The 18713-nt window shown below is 33.6% G+C and overlaps 1 protein-coding gene and 1 long non-coding RNA gene across 14 annotated transcripts in view; one reads left to right on the forward strand and one right to left on the reverse strand.

Moving 5' to 3' along the window:
- Nucleotides 1–18713, reverse strand: part of URI1 (URI1 prefoldin like chaperone) — an 80308-nt gene that overhangs the window by 16693 nt on the left and 44902 nt on the right. For 8 of the 13 annotated variants that reach the window (XM_081512459.1, XM_081512453.1, XM_081512461.1 and 5 more), the window contains 2 exons: nt 10591–10669; nt 9407–9542 (listed from right to left, as the gene is read on the reverse strand). In XM_081512459.1, coding sequence (XP_081368585.1) covers nt 9407–9542; nt 10591–10593 — 139 coding nt within the window. In that variant the 5' untranslated portion in view covers nt 10594–10669. Of the gene's footprint in view, nt 1–9406; nt 9543–10590; nt 10670–11545; nt 11683–18713 lie in introns of all 13 variants that reach the window. The other 5 variants (XM_081512463.1, XM_081512462.1, XM_081512457.1 and 2 more) reach the window with 1 other exon arrangement.
- LOC145514521 (uncharacterized) lies at nt 16397–18050 on the forward strand. Its single transcript, XR_014060194.1, has 2 exons — nt 16397–16929; nt 17214–18050. It is a non-coding gene; the product is annotated as an uncharacterized LOC145514521 (long non-coding RNA).

Consider the following 18713-nt stretch of genomic DNA (forward strand, 5'->3'; position numbering starts at 1 on the left):
TATGATGCAACCAAGAACTGGCACAGCCAAATAAATAAATTAAAAAAAATTTTTTTTTAATAAAAATTTTTTTAAAAGATTTTTTAAAAAGGAGTATGAATGGTTAGCCAATGATCACCAAATATTTGAAGTCTTCACTACTAATGTGAGAGAAAGAAAAAAATTAACTACAAAAGGAACAAAACCAAAAGCAATGTATGAAGAAAACTTTAAACAAAAAAACTTCAAAAATCCTAAAACAACATTTTATATTCATGAAACCAGAATAGTACCTACACCAAAGAATCATTCAAAGGACAACAAACAAATAAACGAACAAACAAAAAGCAGAGCTCCTGGGAATTAAAATGTACAGGAATTTAAGAAAAAAAAATCAATCCACAATTCCAAACATAAAATAGAAATAAGATCAAGTAAAAAACTGCAACAAAGACAAAGAGATGGACAACAGGAGGGAGAAATTACCAAAGAAATAATAGTAAATATTTCCCAAAACTATAGGTCATGAATTTCCATAATGAAAGGTCCCACCAAACACCTAGCAAATGTACCTACACAAGGTATGTCACAGTAGCGTCTCAGACCATGAGGAGTAAGACAGGAACCTAAAATTTCTAAAGGGAAAAAACACAGTCACAGGCAAAGGAAAGTGATAGCATCAGATTTTTTAATAGCAACACATAAGACAGAAAGCCTTCAAAATTGTTTCAACTTTGAGTTACAAAAAGCAGGAGTATAAAAAATATTTGCAGACATGCAAAATCTCAAAAAATGTATCCCCTACACACCTTCCTAGAAAATTACTGAAGGTTATCCTCTGGTGGCTCAGACAGTAAAGAATCTGCCTGTAATGCAGGAGACCCAGGTTTGGTCCCTGGGTTGGAAAGATCCCCTAGAGGAGGAAATGGCAAGGCACTCCAGTATTCTTGCCTGGAGAATTCCAGGGCCAGAGGGGCCTGGCCGACTGCAGACCATGGGGTTGCAAAGAGTTGGACATGACTGAGTGACTAACACACACACACACACCCTCCAACAAAATAAGTAAAACTTGAAAGGAGATGCCATGGGAACCAAGAAATAGGAAATAAATAAGAAGCAAAGATATGGTACAGAGATAAAGGAAAAGACTAGGAAGATAGACATTCTTTGAAATTCAAGATGGGAGCAAGTACAAATCAAAGCAAGACTATGAAGGACTCTAATACAGAGGGTCTCCAACAATAAAAGTGTTTGGCTGAATTAACAATAGATACATAACTTAATGCAACAAACAAAAGTAAACAGTAAACTTCAAACAAAGGTTGTTCAAAAATGGAAATGGAATTACAGTTAAGCATGAATGCTGATTAAACAAAAATTGTAATAAAAAATATTAAAAAGATTGAGAGACAGGGAGAAGAACACGTAAATGAATTAAATGTTATCCTTCAATTATAGGTAGGCAACTAGTAGATACTACATAAAATTGGAAAAAAAGAATCAAGAAAATAGAATATGCAAAGTAGTTGGGAAATGTACATAAAAAGAACAAAGCAAAAGATTAGCTTCAACACTAGAAGAAATATCTCTATGGAATGAGGACTAGAAGCAGAGAGGTACACAGAAGGATGTTACTTTTTCGTTACTATATTTTAAGGTACATGATGTTTTAAAGCTATCTACATGTATTATGTAGATAAAACCAAAAGTCATAAATTTATACTTTGTAACAAAATACCAATGCATTTAAGATATACCTCACTGAAGATACTAAAGGATACACATATCACCTCATAAGATAAATCACAAAAGCTTCTTACCAGCCATATCATATTATCTGCAATACATATTCCACATACACTTGTTTTTTCAAATGCTCAATTTTCATCAGAAAATCTAAAAGCATACAGTAAAAAGGAAAACATAGTCCATTCAAAAAAACAAAATACATCTCCAGAAACTCCCTGAAGAAACAGAGGCATCAGATATACAAGAACAAGACTTTAAAACAACTGCCTGTGTATATGCTCAAACAGCTAAAGAGAAATACAAAGAACTAAAGTAAATTTTAAAAACAATACATGAAGAAAGTGAGAACATTCCCAAAGTGATAGAAATTATAAAAAGGAAGCAAACAAACTCTGGAGTTGAAAAACATATTAACTAAATTCAAAAATTCACTATAGGGTCAACAACATATTTGAACAAGCAGAAGAAAATCAGCATCAGTGAACTCAAAGATTAGACATTTGAAATCATCAAGTCTAATGACTAGAAAGAAAAAGAATGAAGAAAGTGAACTGAGCCTAAGGGATTCATGGGACATATCAAATAGATTAATATGTACATTAAGGAAGTCTCAAGAAGAAGAGAAAGTGGTAAAGGGATTATCTGAATAATGACTGCCAAACAAATTCTAAATTGGCCCAAAGATCAACAAATCAACAAATCCAAAAAGCTCAACTAATTCTAGGTAGAATACACCCAGAGACCCACACCAAGATACATAATCAAACTTTTGAAAGACAGAATCTTCAAAACAGCAAAGAAAAAGAAAATCATCACAAGAGATCCTCAATAAGAATATAACCAGAATTCTCAACAGAAACTTTGGAAGTCAGAATTCCAGTAGGCTTAAACTGCTGAGAGAAAAAACTCTCAATTGAGAATCCCACATTCATCAAAACTGTCCTTCACATATGAAGGGTAAATTAAGACATTTCCAAATAAACAAAAGCTGAAGGAGTTCCTCATTGTTACGCCTGCCCTACAGGAAAAACTTAAGGGAATTCTTCAGTTGAAATAAAAGGACACTAGACAATAACTAGAAGCTATATGCCTCTGGGAAAGGCAAACATTGGCAAAAATTAAAAATAGTATAACTGTCATTATGGTTTGTAACTCCACTTCTTATTTGCTACAGGATGTAAAAGAGAAGTGCATTAAAAAATCATTATAAATCTGTTAATAGGTACACAATATAAAGATATGATTTGTGACACTGATAATATAAAGGAGGAAGAGAGCTATACAGAAAAGTTTTTCCAAGTGATTTAAGTTAGAAAGTGAAAGTCAAAGTCGCTCAGTCGTGTCTGACTCTTTGCAACCCCATGGACTATACAGTCCATGGAATTCTCCAGGTCAGAATACTGGAGTGCATAAGCCTTTCCCTTCTCCAGGGGATCTTCCCAACCCAGGGATTGAACCCACGTCTCCCGCGTTGTAGGCAGATTCTTTACCAGCTGAGCCACCTAGGAAGCCCAAAGTGAAAGTGAAAGTTGCTCGGTCATGTCTGACTTTGCAACCCCATGGACTATACAGCCCATGGAATTCTCCAGGCCAGAATACTGGAGGATTGAAGTTAAATTGGAACCAATTCAAAATACACTGTTACAACTTTACAATGTTGTAAGTAATCTCCATAGTAACTACAAACAAAATACTTATAAACCATTAACAAAGGAAATGAGAAAGGGGATCAAAACACATTACTACAAAGAAAAAAACCCAACTAAACACACAGGAAGGCAATAATGAAGGAAATGAGATATATAAAAGCTGTACAAAAGATATATCAAAAAATAATAAAATGGCAATACTCTATAAAGTTACTGTAAATGTAAACATATTAAACTACAATAGAGTAGAAAGGCACAGACTAGGAGAATGGACTGGAAAAAAGATCATCTAACTACATGATGTCAACAAGAGATTCATTTTACTTCTCAGAAGATATATAGGTTGAAAGCAAAAGGATAAAAAGATATTCCATGCAAACAGTAATAAGAGAGAAATGGAGTGGCTACACATATTGTCTCCTATTAGATATGAAGTAAAAAAAAAGAAAGGTTACAGCAGACAAAGGGTATTTTACACTGATAAAAGATTCAATCTATCGAGAATACAATTATACACTTAGGAATGAACATCACCAAGAAGTCCAAGCCTTACATGCTGAGAATTACAAAACATTAATAAAGGCAACAGAATGATTCAAAGAAATGGAAAGATAACCCAGGCTTTTGGACTGAAAGAATTAATATTGTTAAAACGGCCATGCTACCCAAAGCATGATTTCATGCAATCCCTGTCAAACTGCCCATGATGTTTTTCACGGAACTAGAACAAATAACCCTAAATTTTGTACTGAAACATGAAAGCCAGAATTGCCAAAGAAATCCTGAGGAAAAGGAACAAAGCAGAAAGTGTAATTTATTCCAGTCTTCTGACAATACTACAAAGCTACAGGAACTTCCCTGGCAATCCAGTGGTTAAGATACCACACTTCCACTACAGGCAGCATAGCATGGGTTCAGTCCTTGGTCAGGGAACTAAGATCCACATACCATGCTGCCAAAGAAAAATAAAAATAAGAAATAAAATAAAAAGAGATGCTTCCAAATTATCATTCAAAAAACACTACAAAGCTACAGTAATCAAAACAGTGTGGTACTGGCACAAAAACAGACATATAGATCAATGGATAGCAAAGAGAATCCAGAAATAAACCCACATACTTATCACCAGATAATCTTCAACAAAGGAGGCAACACAGTGGGAAATAATACACAGTGGGAAAAATACAAGTCTCTTCAGCAAGTGGTGCTGGGAAAAGTTGGACAGCAGCATGCAAATCAATGAATTTAGAACACACTCTCACACCATACACACAAATAAACTCAAAATGGCTTAAAGACTTAAACGTTAAGACATGACACCATAAAACGCCTAGAAGTTTTAAACACAGGTAAACGTTCCCTGACATAAATTGTAACAGTGTTTTCTTAGGTCAGTCTCCCAAAAAAACAGAAATAAAAAAGCAAAAGTAAATACATGGGGCCTAATTAAATTTATAAGTTTTACACAACAAAGGAAACCATAAATAAAACAAAAAGATGACCTACAGACTGGGAGAAAACATTTGCAAATTATGTAACCAACAAGGGCTTAATTCCCAAAATATACAACCAGCTCATACAACTCAAAAAAATAAAAAAATAAAAAAAAAAACCCAATTAAAAAATGGGCTGAAAACCTAAATAGGCATTTCTCCAACGAAGACATGCAGATGGCCAACAGGCACATGAAAAGATGCTCATCATCACTAATTATTAGAGAAATGCAAATCAAAACCACAATGAAGTACCACCCTCACACCAGTCAGAATGGCCATCATCAAAAAGTCTACAAATAACAAATGCTGGAGGGGATGTGGAGAAAAAGAAAGCCTCCTACACTGTTGTTGGGAACTCAAAACTGATGCAGCCACTATGGAAAACAGTATGGAGGTTCCTCAAAAAAACTAAAACCAGAGTTGCCATATGATCCATCAATCCCACTCTTGGACATACATCTAGACAAAACTATAACTGGGAAAAACTATATGCACCCCTAAATTCATAGCAGCACTATTTATAATATCAAGACATGGAAACAATCTAAATGTCAATGGACAGATGAATGGATAAAAATGTATGAATATACAATGGAATATTACTCAGCTATAAAAAGAATGAAATAATGCCATATGCAGTAACATGAATGAACTAAGAGATCATCATACTTCAGTAAGCAAAGAAAGAGAATGACAAATACCACACGCTATCACTTATATGTGGAATCTCAATTAAGACACACATGAATATAGCTACGAAACGGAAACAGACTCACAGATATAGAGAACAGACTTGTGGTTGCCAAGGGAGAGGGGAAGTGGGGAAGGGAATGATTGGGAGCTTGGGATAAGCAGATGCAAACTATTATATACTGGATGGATAAACAACAAGGTCCTACTGTATAGCACACAGACCTATATTCAATATCCTGTGATAAACCATAATGGAAAAGAATATATGTATGTATAACTGAATCACTTAGCTGTGTAATAAAAATTAAGACTTATAAATCAACTATACATCAATAAAATTTAAAAACATACGATTATAAAAAATACACACACCTAACAACAGAGCCTCAAATATATGAAACAAAAAATGACACAGTTCAAGTGGTTCTACAATAAGAATTGGAGATGTCAACAGAGGACAATGAAGGACACAAGAACCAAAAAGGAGACTGATAAGGAAAGAGGACCTTAACAATACTACAGAACAAACAGACCTAACAGACATATTCAGAATATTCACCCAACAGGAACAGAGTACCCATTCTTCTGAGGGAAACACAAACATTCTCTAAGAAAGACCACATGATAGGGTCACAAAACAAGTCTTAAACCTTTTCACAAGATTGGAAAAAATACTTTGTATGGTTTCAGTACAATGGAATGAAACTAGAAACCAACAACAGAAGGCAAAATGGAAAATTAACAAACACATGGAAAGTTAACAAAACAATGAATGGGGTCAAAGCAGAAATTATAAAGGAAACTAAAAAAAATACCTTGAGATCAACAAAAATGAAGACACAATGGATCAAAATTTACAGGATGCAGAGAAACCAATGCTAAGACATTTATACCTGTAAACACCTACATTAAAAAAATCTCAAATCATAACCTAATTTTATGCTTTAATAAACTTGAAAAAGTATAATAAACTATCCAAAGCTACCAGAAGGTAGGAATAGCAAAGATTAGAGTAGAAATAAACAAAACAGAGACAAGAAAAACAACAGAAAACAATCAATAAAATTAAAAAAAGTTGGTTCTTTGAGAAGACCAACAAAATTGATAAGCCTTTACCTAGACTGGCAAATGGAGATAATACTACTTATTTTACAGAAATAAGAATACTATGAACAGTTAAATGCCAACAAACCTGATAAGCTAGATGGACAAACTCCTAGAAACATATAAACTACTAAAACAGAAACGAGAAGAAACAGAAAATCCGTATAGACCTAGAACAAGTAAGATTTAATTAATAATCCAAAACTTTCTAATAATAAAAAGCCTAGAACAGATGGCTTCACAGATGAATTCTACCAAACATTCAAAGAAGAATTAACACCAATTCTTAAGCTCTTTCGAACCAGTGCAGAGGAAGAAATATCACCTATGAGGCCAGCCAGCCAGATGCCAAAAGAAGACAGGTATGTCTCAACAGCAAACAAAATGTACGGTCACATAAAAACCTGTACAAAAAGGTATATAGCAACTCCGTTTGTAACTGCCAAAAATGGAAGCAAACCCAAACATCTTTCAATGGATAAACAGAAAACCTGTGGTACATGAATGTAATGGAACGCTACTCAGCAATAAAGTAGTGTTTATACTACTACCTTTTCATACACAGAACAAACTGGATGTGGCATTATGGTGAGTGAAAGTCAATCTCAGAAGGTTATCTGTGTGTGATTCCACTTATATGGTATTTTGGAAAAGGTGATAGAGACAGATCACGGGTAGAGATAGTATATGACCACAAAAAGGAAAACACAACAGAGTTTTCAGTGTGGTCCTGTGTCCTGACTACGGTATATCCTGTATCCTATTCTGCTTCCTGATTGCAGTGCTGGTTAAACAAATCTTTAATTACAATTAGTTGTAACTAATAGAACAGTATACCAAATAAAATGCCAACTTCACTCTAATCATTTAAAAAATTAGAAAACTAAAAAAGCTGCTCATATTCATGTTAAATGACAAAATGCCAGACGTGAGCAAAAGGGTAGGGCACTGAGCTTGCCATCTTTCTTTTAGAAATCATCTTCCTCCGAGTTACTGCCTCTGAATCCTCTTACTGTTGTTGTGTTAAACCCATTTTGTCCTTTATTTTTACCACTTTTTAAACAAATGACCTCCCTTCACCTTGCCCCATTACCCTGTTGACCCTGAGGTAAGGATGTTTAACCTGATATATTTCTTCTGCCCTAAGAAAAATAAAGTATCTTTTCCTAATAAATGTTAAGTACAATAATATGCCTAAACAATTCTTCAGTTATTATAAATTACTATAAAACTGTGTGAAGAAAACAACTATTTAGAATTCATTTACTAAAACAGATTCCCAAACATAATTTTATATATATATTCCAAAAAATATTTTAGATAAATATTGATCCCAAAAGTCATTGCTTTGGTCACTTCCTAAAACTGTACTTAACACTGGAAAGTGATTTACCAAAAAATATTTTGCTATTCTAGAGCTCTAGTCTATTAAAAGCATTCTTTCATTAATATAAGTCAAAATAATCCTAAAGATTTCTTTGCTGAAATATCCAAATGAAAATCAAAGTGAACAAATTTCAAAAGATGAACTGATTTCACATCAGCAGTTTCCCCAGTAAATAAAGCAAGACTTCACCATTAAGAAAGACCTTTAAAGAATTATACCCATTCTCTTGGCTCTAATATACATGACTTATTTTAATGTAGTAATGCCAAAAGAATGATCATTGCCAGGAATTATACACAGGCCAAACAATAAGATTCTGATTAGTGTCACAAAAGATCAAAATATATATCAATTATAAACTTACAGGCGTTGACTTGCAATTAGAGTCTCCAAATATAGATTCCAGAATTGCACTGAGTAAATGAGTTCTCCAACTAGTACCCACTCATATATTAGTGAAATAATTTCAGCTTTAGAAAACTCAGCTGTTTTCTATCTACATGACCTCATTTAAACAGAAGGAGCCTCAAAAATTTGTTTTGAGAGACACATTTAAGTAGAAGAGTAAAAAGCAGGTATGGGTGGTGATATGCTATCAATTTAAGTATGATATTACAGAAATAAAAACATGTATTGGATATTAAACAGATTTAATATTAAAATGCAACTAAGTTAGAACCCAAGTGAATCAATCCAACTATAAAATGTATGTATGGATATATACAAACCAACAAACACTATCTAAAGAAAACTAGAATGACCTCAACGAAATGAGGCAGAAACCTCAAACCATTTAAGTTTAAGAGTGATGTTGTAGATAGCATTTCTCCACACCTGGCCTTTTCTTCTGCAAAATGGAAATATGAGTTCTTCCAAACCAAAACACATGTTTAAGAATTGTTTCTACTTTGCAAATAGGTATTTATACTAGTCCAATAAGTAGGAAGTAAATTCCTCTGTGTTCTCAAGTATTCTGGAGAAAAATAAGTCTTGAAAAGCAACTAAAGGAAACAAATTATAAAATGTAAAATGACCCCCATTCTTATATCTATCCAACTGCTGTCTACAAAACCATGTGTGATGACTTTTACACTTGGTAATTTCTAAAAACATGCTAATGTGGGTGACATTTCCAACCCAGATGTTCCATTCCCCAGTCCACATTTTCAAATGCTGGATCTGTTCAAACTATCTCCAATTCAACAGAATTGCAAATAGCCTGGATATTTGTGACACTTTTCTAATAAATCAATGCAAGTTACTGTTAACAACAAACAGTCCATCAGCCTGGTACTTTGTGAACCAAATAAATATCCAGCAAAGAAACATCATTTATAATTAGTACATACGTTCTTTCCGGTGCTCAACTAAGCCAACAGCCTGCTTTGCTGAACATTTTGCAAACCAATTATCCCCAAGTAAAACAGTGACTTCATTAGTATGGACAAGTTTTCCTGGCATGAAGGCAAAGGGGCCAAATGGTACCTATTGTTCAAAAAAAAAAAAAGAAGGTTAAAAAAAAAATTAAAAACACTAAAAACTACATTTTATGAAACAGCATTAAAAGTTCTGCATGGAGGTCTTTTTTAAAAAATTTCCTCACTAAGAAAAATCAAGTGTCAACTTCATGGACATTTAACATTATAATTTCACTAGGAAAACCTATAGAAAAAATTTAGGTTAATTTATCAACATTAAAACAAGAAAAGAAATGAGCATATTTACAAAAAGAGCTTTCAGAGAAATCAACGTTGCTTCCAAACATATTTATTTTTTGCTCAGTCATAAATCTAAATGAAAGCAAACTAGAAATAAAGTATTAATAAAGACTAACTTTGATTTTTTTAAACTGAAAATTATTTCTGAGAAAAAAGTGTCTTGGGGGCAAAACAGGAATTAACAAATAAAGACCTTCAAAAGGTTTACAAAATTTATGAAATATTTGAGCTGGTATAATAAAGAACAATATATTTTCAAAATATCTGGTCTAACTTAATTAAGAACACAGTCTTCATGAAAAAGAATATTCATGCAAAGAAAGAATCTAATTCAGGGCTCACAAATAGACTGATAAGTCAATATGAAGATCTGAACATTAAAAAAAAATTAGCAGCACCTTTATATATAAAATCAATGTTCTAGGGTTTAATTCTCCAAGATATATAACATTATGGTCTACTGCTGCTCTGGTTAACAGGAAATGACTACATGCCATATTTCTGTCGTAATTAGTTTGCTAACATAGTAAATTTGCATACCAAATATGTCAAATTTTATGCTAACATTTATGCCATTTATGTCATCATAACATAATTTAATATAAATCTAAAAAAGGAAAAGAATACCAACTATTACCACAATTAGTACATTATTATAAAGTAAAACAGAAACCTTCCTTGCTATGGTAGTTATCTCTGATCTAGTCCAGAGAGTCAACTTGTAAATCAATACACATAAAGCAAAGAAACACCTTTTTACTTTACATAGTTAACATCTTTACAAGAAACAATATTCTACTTTAAAACAAACATACCATGATATTATAAGACAACTTATCAGGCAAAGTACTGAGTCTTTCTTGAAGAGCATTATAGTCATTATCTACCTTCTTCCTGTTGACAAAAAAAATACCAAATGCTAAATTAATATCCAAATTAATGATTCCTCAAGTAGGCTATGTATCATAAGCTAATCAAAAACCTAATTTTGGCAATTTAAAGATTAAAGTGTTTTTAATTTTAAAATCGTGTTTTTACAAAATTTCACAATGGCATTATTCCACCATACACTTATCAAAGAATTAAGACTCTCAGCTTTTAGATGTAGAACACACTTATCTTGAGAATTACTGTTCCCTAAAGTAGAGGATCATCTGAACTAAAGAAAATTTGGAAATAAGGGAGACAGTGAGTTTGGAGGGAAATGGGCTCGAGATGAAGGAAAAAGAGAGCTGAGAAAAGCTTTTGAGAGAATAAACACTGGTTGTGGAAAAGAAATCATCAACTCAAAATCTGAGCAGATGCTTCAGTGCGTCCTCCTCAGAAAACTTTGAGTTGAAAAATCTGGAGTTATCAACTCTTCAGTTATTCATACTAATGTTACGGAGGTGAGAGAGAGAATCAATCAGGAGCTAGAAGAAATTAGGTAGAGGTATTATAAAAAGTATTTCAATTGGGCTTTAGAGTCTATTCCATGTTATATCTAAACAGAGCTACCTGATAAAGTAATTTCAAACCACCAAAAGATATAAATCTGTAGGAGCAGAAATGGTGATGTTTCCCACACTGTGAACCATATTCAGTTCTCACAGCTGCTGTAACTAAATAGCCCTACCCTGAACTTGTGTCAAACCTTCTATGGATATGTGGTTTCCAAAGGGTTCCCTGGTAGGCTGCAGGCTGCAAGCAAAACCAGAACACTGAAATTTTCTAAAGCAGAGGGATGGTTTTCCCAATTAAAAAAAAATAACAAAAAAAAAAAAAACTCACCAATTCAGCAAGTAATTTAAAAGAACATGTAGAAATTATCAAATTAAAATTAGGATAAATTGCAGTACAGATAATCACTCTCCAGGTAATAAAAATGACTGTTCATGGAATTGGTTTCAGTTTACTCCTTAGCTCCCCTAAAGCAACAAACATAATTAATAAAAATCATCTCATTTAGTCTTAAAAATATCAAGGAATTTCACATATTTTAATTCACTGTAAAAATATTCCTGCAGTAAATGTCAGATCAATATTTTCCTAATCTTACAAAAGAGAAAGCAGAAGAAAAATGGAAAAAAAACACACATTTAAGAGAAATTAGATCCACTCTATTAAGGAGAGGTAGCAATGACCTTAACCTAGGTCTTCTGACCAGTACTCTTTCAAGCAAGCCTTTTCATTTTCTAATGTTCAAGTGTTTTTTAAAAACTTTCCTCTCAAATCCCTTTTTATAAATAAACATAAAATGTCTTTATTTGTTTAAGGCAAAAGTCATCTTTCTGGATACATTTTTACATGAGTAAAATGGTAGGAAATTTCAGGAACAGGCCTATATACCAGAAAGCACATGGCTTCGAAGTCAGACCAGAGGATCAATCCCAGCTCCACCATTTAACAATTAATCCTAGACTTAGTATCTTCAATGGTAAAAAACTGAAATAATACCTATCTCACAGATTCAAAGAGGACTAAATATAAATGGTTTAACAACTTGCCCAGCACTGAACACCTAAATACATTGAGCATTCAATGACCCTTTTCCCATGAAATATCAAAAACACCAATTCTAAAATCTGAAAGATTATATTACCCACTAAGATAATTCCACCGTGTTAAAATTCATTCAATTTGATACAAATAGCACAACTTACTTAAAGACAGTATAACTAAACCTAACAATTCAGGAAGCTTTTAGAAACACGATTACTGTGAGCAATAAATGGGACAGTTTGGAAGAACTGAGGTGACACAATGCCTGCACACCATGAACTCGTTAAATCTGTAAATACTAGCAGTTTTATATAAGTAATTTGGCAAATGCTTAGAAGACTAATGTTAGTTGCTGAGTTGTGTCCAACTCTTTGCAACTGCATGGACTATATAGCCCACCAGGCTGCTCTGTCCATGGGATTTCCCAGGCAAGAATACTGAAATGGGTGGCCATTTCTTTTCCAGGGAATCCTCCCCATCCAAGGATCAAATCCAGGTCTCCTGCACTACAGGCATTTTCTTTACCATCTGAGCCACTAGGGAAGCCCTAAATGTTCCTACAATTATTAAAAAGCTAATATTAAAGTTAGCATTCAATATGTACTATTTTGGTAAATACACCTGAAAAGAGGGGCAGATTTCCAGCAAAACATCTCTTTTATATATTAAAACAGAAGATTCAATCAAAGACACTACAAGAGGTCAATGCCAGTATTTCAAAGTATATTCAGTTTTAAACTAAATCAATAATTCTCTCTAGAAGGAAAAAACTGTGGCCATATTGGAGAACAGTTTAAGATCAGAGTTGTTACTTCTAAATTTTGAATTGTTTTCTAAAAATACAAAAAGAAAGGAGAACATATTTTAAAAAACAGCTCATGCAGAAATCCTTTTTGAAGGGAGGCAAGTAGAGTCAAGCAGTGCCACTGCAAGAAATTATGGCTTGAGGAACTCTCTCCCTGAAATTCCCACTAGAGGAAATATTCAGGATCAAGAGCTTGGTCAAACAGTTATCTTCAAATAGTCCCTCCTCTAATACTTTGGGCTTAAAAAAAAATCCCATAAAAGATCACAACGCCTATACAGCAGAAAACACAAAATGTCTCTAAGAACTAATGGGTTATGGAAGGTTCTTTGTTTGTACCAAAATCTGAATAGATTTTTTTTTCTATTTTACCATTCAGAAATATATAACTAAATTTTTGGAGACTGTAAAATATGTAGTCAGAGAAGCCAACTGCTTAAAATAACTTTTTTTCAGATGAAAACAAAACCCAGATGTAGTTAGGATAAATCTCTCAAGCCTACTTATTTATTCTGTTACTAGACAGGCTTCCTTGTTTGGTTTCACCATATCTGATCCTTACAGATTAGGTTCAACCTTCAATTCTTAATTTAAAAGAATTACCCAATAAATAAGATTTAATTTGCATCAAACATCCCATGCAATGTTACTTACAGAAAATAACAACTAAAGCACTGTTATATGGCATAGAAGAAACTTTTACAATCTTCTTTTAAATCTTGCTAATCATATGCTATAAGCCTTCTGAGACACACCTAAGGTTTTTATTAAAAAGTAGCAGCAAAAAAGGACATAACTACAAACTAGCCTTAACCTTAAGGATGAAGATCAGGACAGATCTCAATAGAAATATCTTACTTTCACAAGGCTGTAAAAAGTATGAGAGAGCAAGTTAAATGACATGTATGCTCAAGTATTTACAAGTGAAGTATGCAGATGTCCACAATTTACTTTGAAATGCATCATAAATAAATGGACTAAGGGTTGAGGTATGGACAGCTATGTGATCAAGGTTCATCTATATAATTCTTTCAATTTTTCTGTACGTTTGAAGATTTTCATAATAGAATATTAAAAAGGAGATGGGAGAAATATGAAAGGAACTCTTTAACCCTCTTCTTAAATGCACGATAAAAAAGAAAACCTTTGTAAAGCAAAAGAAAAAAGTTCTACATCCCATGTTTGAGGCAAGTGAGCAAAGACTTCAATTTCCAGCTTTCAATAATAAAAACAGAAAATAAAACAATTCACTGAAACAAAATTTGTTCATTTTTCTCTTTGAAGTATGAAGTTGTAATAGGCAGAAAGTATTGACATTAAGCCCATTTAAAAAGAAAAAACACTCCTATCATTCTCTTTACCTACTATCCTAAACAAAAAAGGAGAAAACACCAAGAGATGCTTAAAGGGAAAAAAAGAAAAGGGCTTTACATTAATGCTAATATCTAGGCTGATCTGGGGTAGAGTTAATTCTTTGTTAATTTAAGAAATTATAAAACCCAAAGATTTTGTAATATATTTACAATTTTCTTTAGAAATGATTCTTAGTCAATCATACCCACTCTGGAATGTCCTACTAAGCATCCAAGAAACCTTCGTTTCAATTCAATTCACCATTTATTGAGTGACTGCTCTGCAACCAAGCCTTATGCCATACGCTGCAGGGATCATCACTCAAATATAGCATGTCTTTTTTCCTTTTTTTTTTTTTTGCAATGCTTCTCTGTTAAAGATCTGCTGGCTTGATGGATGCCTGGGTTTTTAACCTCAAAAATTAAGAAAACAGAGGATGCTGAATTCAGGCATGGTAAAGAGAGAAATTTTCTCATTTCTAAAGAATGGGATGACTGATTTTTTTAAAGTATCCTCTTAAACAGTATAAACAAATTATCAAGGTATATTAAGCAATAAAAACATTCTTGAAAGAAGGATCTACATTGTTGTGCCTTCTATAATTGATGGGAAGTACACTTTTAACCATTTAAAAGTATCTGTACTAAATCAACAGCATTTTTTTTAAATGGTCATGGTAAAACAAATTACTAGAAAGATAAATGACATCTACTACAAAGTTCAGGCAATATGGTCACATACTCCTTTATCTCAACTCATACCTAGGAGACATATCAGAAGATGCTGATGAAATAATCCATGTTCTTTATATTTCATGAGTCCATGAGAAAACTATTTTTAGAAATAGATGAACCTAAATATAAAAACTTAATAATTTTTTAGAAGTTTAATGAAACAAAATTATCTAAAGAGAGACAGATGCATCTCACATTCTACTGCTGCTGCTGCTTAGTCACTCAGTCGTGTCTGACTCTTTGCAACCCCATGTACTGAGGCCTGCCAGGCTCCTCTGTCCATTAGGATTCTCCAGGCAAGAATCCTGGAGTGGGTTGCCATGCCCTCCTCTAGGGGATCGTCCCAACCCAGAGTTCGAACCCAGGTCTCCTGTATTGCAGGCAGATTCTTTACCATCTGAGCCACCAGGGAAGCCTTAACATTCTACTAGATTTCTTCAATTTAAGTTTTCAGCAATGAGACAAGAGAGTACAATGAGTATACACAGCAAAGGTGGGACAGGGGAATTTGTGCCCCATACCAATAACCATGCACACGTAACTTGAGATTTGTCAGTTATCACAGGTGCCTGTTTCTTTATCAGTCTTCTTTTGCTCTATGAATACAATGAGACGTGAATTCAACATAAGTTACAAAAACACATTACTCTAAGTATGAAAGAAATGCCCTCAAAGTGCCCAACTGCTTTAGGTGATGAGTTTACAGGTAATTTTTATTTTATTTTCTAAATTTTCTACAACTGATATATATTTCTATAGCAAATCAAAAGAAGGAACTTTTAAGAAAAGATGACTTTAGGTATGTTAAGTTTATAACTGACTTAAGCTTTGAATATTTGCATCAGTTTCTACTTAGTCTAACATAATTTGTAAGTTTTGTCATTTCAACTTTCTTCTGTATTTTATTTCTAAATTGTATTTTAGAAAAAAGTAAACTGTTGTGTGTTGTTTTCTTAGAAGTGATTCATAACTCTTTATGGCTACTGACACCTATGCTGCTGCTGCTGCTAAGTCGCTTCAGTAGTGTCCGACTCTGTGCGACCCCATAGACGGTAGCCCACCAGGCTCCCCCGTCCCTGGGATTCTCCAGGCAAGAATACTGGAGTGGGTTGCCATTTCCTTCTCCAGTGCATGAAAGGGAAAAGTGAAAGTGAAGTCGCTCAGTCGTGTCCGACTCCTAGCGACCCCATGGACTGCAGCCTACCAGGCTCCTCCGCCCATGGGATTTTCCAGGCAAGAGTATTGGAGTGGGGTGCCATTGCCTTCTCCGCTGACACCTATGAAAAACTGATAAAACCTCTAGATCCTTTCCTCACAGAAAGGCCCTATATTTTGCATCAATTTCAATAGAAGCCCGCTCATAAATCCCTTGAGGTTACTATTTCTTTCAAGAGGTCTTATACGAGTAAAAAAAACAGCAATCCTGGCCTTGAACCCAGCAAATACTTAAAATTCTCAAAATTATTTTTAACTAGTTCAATTTAAATTTTTTTTAAAAAATGGGAAAACTGTCACCAATTTGGTCAAGAGTTCAAAATAAATTAGTAAAAACATTAAATCGTACACAAGCCTAACTTTTTTTACAGCTTACATTTTCCTTAATCACATACTGATACCAACACCTCCTTTTGTCTTCAGTACATTAGAATTTAGACTTTTGTATCTCAAAAACAAAGGTTTCCCAGGTGGCACCAGTGGTAAAGAATCTGCCTACCAATGCAGGACAAGCAAGAGACATGGGTTTGATCCCTGGTTTGGGAAGATCCTCTGGAGTAGGAAATGCAAACCCACTCCAGTATTCTTGTCTGGAAAATCCCATGGACAGAGGAGCCTAGTGGGCTACAGTCCATGGGGCCGCAGACAGTCAGACAGAACTGAATGACTAAGTACACACACCTCAAAATAGAGCATGAACTCATGAGGGATCCACCTCTCAGTCAAGCAGTATTGTTGCGATATTTAACCTTCATCCTCACACAGAGCTCTGTGCTTGAAAGTTTTATTGTATGCTGCTCTCATTGTATAAAAAAATAAGCAAAAATGAATGGAAAATGAAAAAACTCAGAATGCAAAGAAGTGTAGTTTCAAACCTAACACGGTTAATACAAAGATGAAAAATCATGAGATAGCCAAATCAAATTGAAATGTAGCCTCAATCAGATATACCAAAATACTCACTGGACTTAAGCTGATTCTAGAGAAACTGTGAACCAAATAAAGTATATGGACACTGGAAATACATCATCAAAGACTATGTTCTAAATGATGAGATGTCATTAGGGATTCTTTCTATAATACTTTATAATACTCTCTGGAAGGAAAAAAATTCCCCTATAACATATAATTTTGCCTTTTATTTTCAGAAATGCTTTAAGTATCAAACTAGTGTGGTTTTTCAAAAAAAAAAAGACATAAAGGCTAGACAGGGGACTCCTAACTAAAAGTAAGAAATTGCAATTACAGTTTACAAATCATTAACTGTTTTAAAAGAAAAAAGCCTTACCCATTTACAATTTGACATTAGTGACATAAACACACATATAGAATTAAAAAGCTGAAAGAAACAAAGTAAAATGTTTTAAACAGAGGGAGAGAATTAGCTTCTCCTCAGAATTATGAGAAAATGCACCTTTATTCTTTTCTCATTTCAACCTTTTTATAAATGTTTTCATTTTATATGCAGAATAAAAAAATTAATGCAGATTTTGTTTCTTAAAAAATCATTCTTAAAACATTCAACTTGAATATTTTTTGGGGGGGGCGATTTTAATTTGCTTTGAAACATCACACACAAGAATTTCAAAACTTACTTATTAACATCCCAACCCATGTATTAACACATGACATTAGAAAAAAAAAATACTAAAAATTTAAAAAACTAGTATTTTTTTGGTCCAGTTTCCCTTGAAAAATAACAAATGTCACGACTGCTTTACAATCTCCCTCTCAAAGTTTAAAAGCTTCAGAATTTTTATGTCTAAATTTATTTTTTTCCAAAATTAAACATCTGAGCAATATAAAACAGCTTATTTAATGTTTTCATTTAAGTCTGCTTCAGGTAATTTCATAGATAACTTTACTTTATACTTAAAACTCTCTTAAGATAATTTGCAGTAAACAAGACTTTTTTTAACAATTCACATGCATATAACTTATGATTACAAACAATGCCTAACATATAGATGATTTCTATGTGCCAGACATCACATACCATATTTCATTTAATTCTCACAAATCAACACAGATAATGAGACTTCTTTTTTCTGTGGAATATGTTCAACAGAAGTCATCTATAGTGCACTAAAAATGACCATAAATTTGTTGTCAATCCACTCACCAACAAATGGAGTCTATTTCCCCACCCTCTGAATCTGGTCTAGTTTTATGAGTTCCTTTGACCAACAGAATGTGACTTGGCAGCTTCCATTCTTGCTGCCCTTGTAGCATCATATAAAGTAAGCCAGATAAAAAGAGCACATGGAAAGTGAGGCCCAGCTAAGCGTCACACACTAGCCACCAGACTTGAGGGTGAGGCCATTTTGGGGCTGCAACCACACGAGTGAGC

Source organism: Giraffa tippelskirchi, chromosome 7, assembly GCF_054371585.1.
Source record: "Giraffa tippelskirchi isolate mGirTip1 chromosome 7, T2T-mGirTip1v1.2.pri, whole genome shotgun sequence".
NCBI lineage: Eukaryota > Metazoa > Chordata > Mammalia > Artiodactyla > Giraffidae > Giraffa > Giraffa tippelskirchi.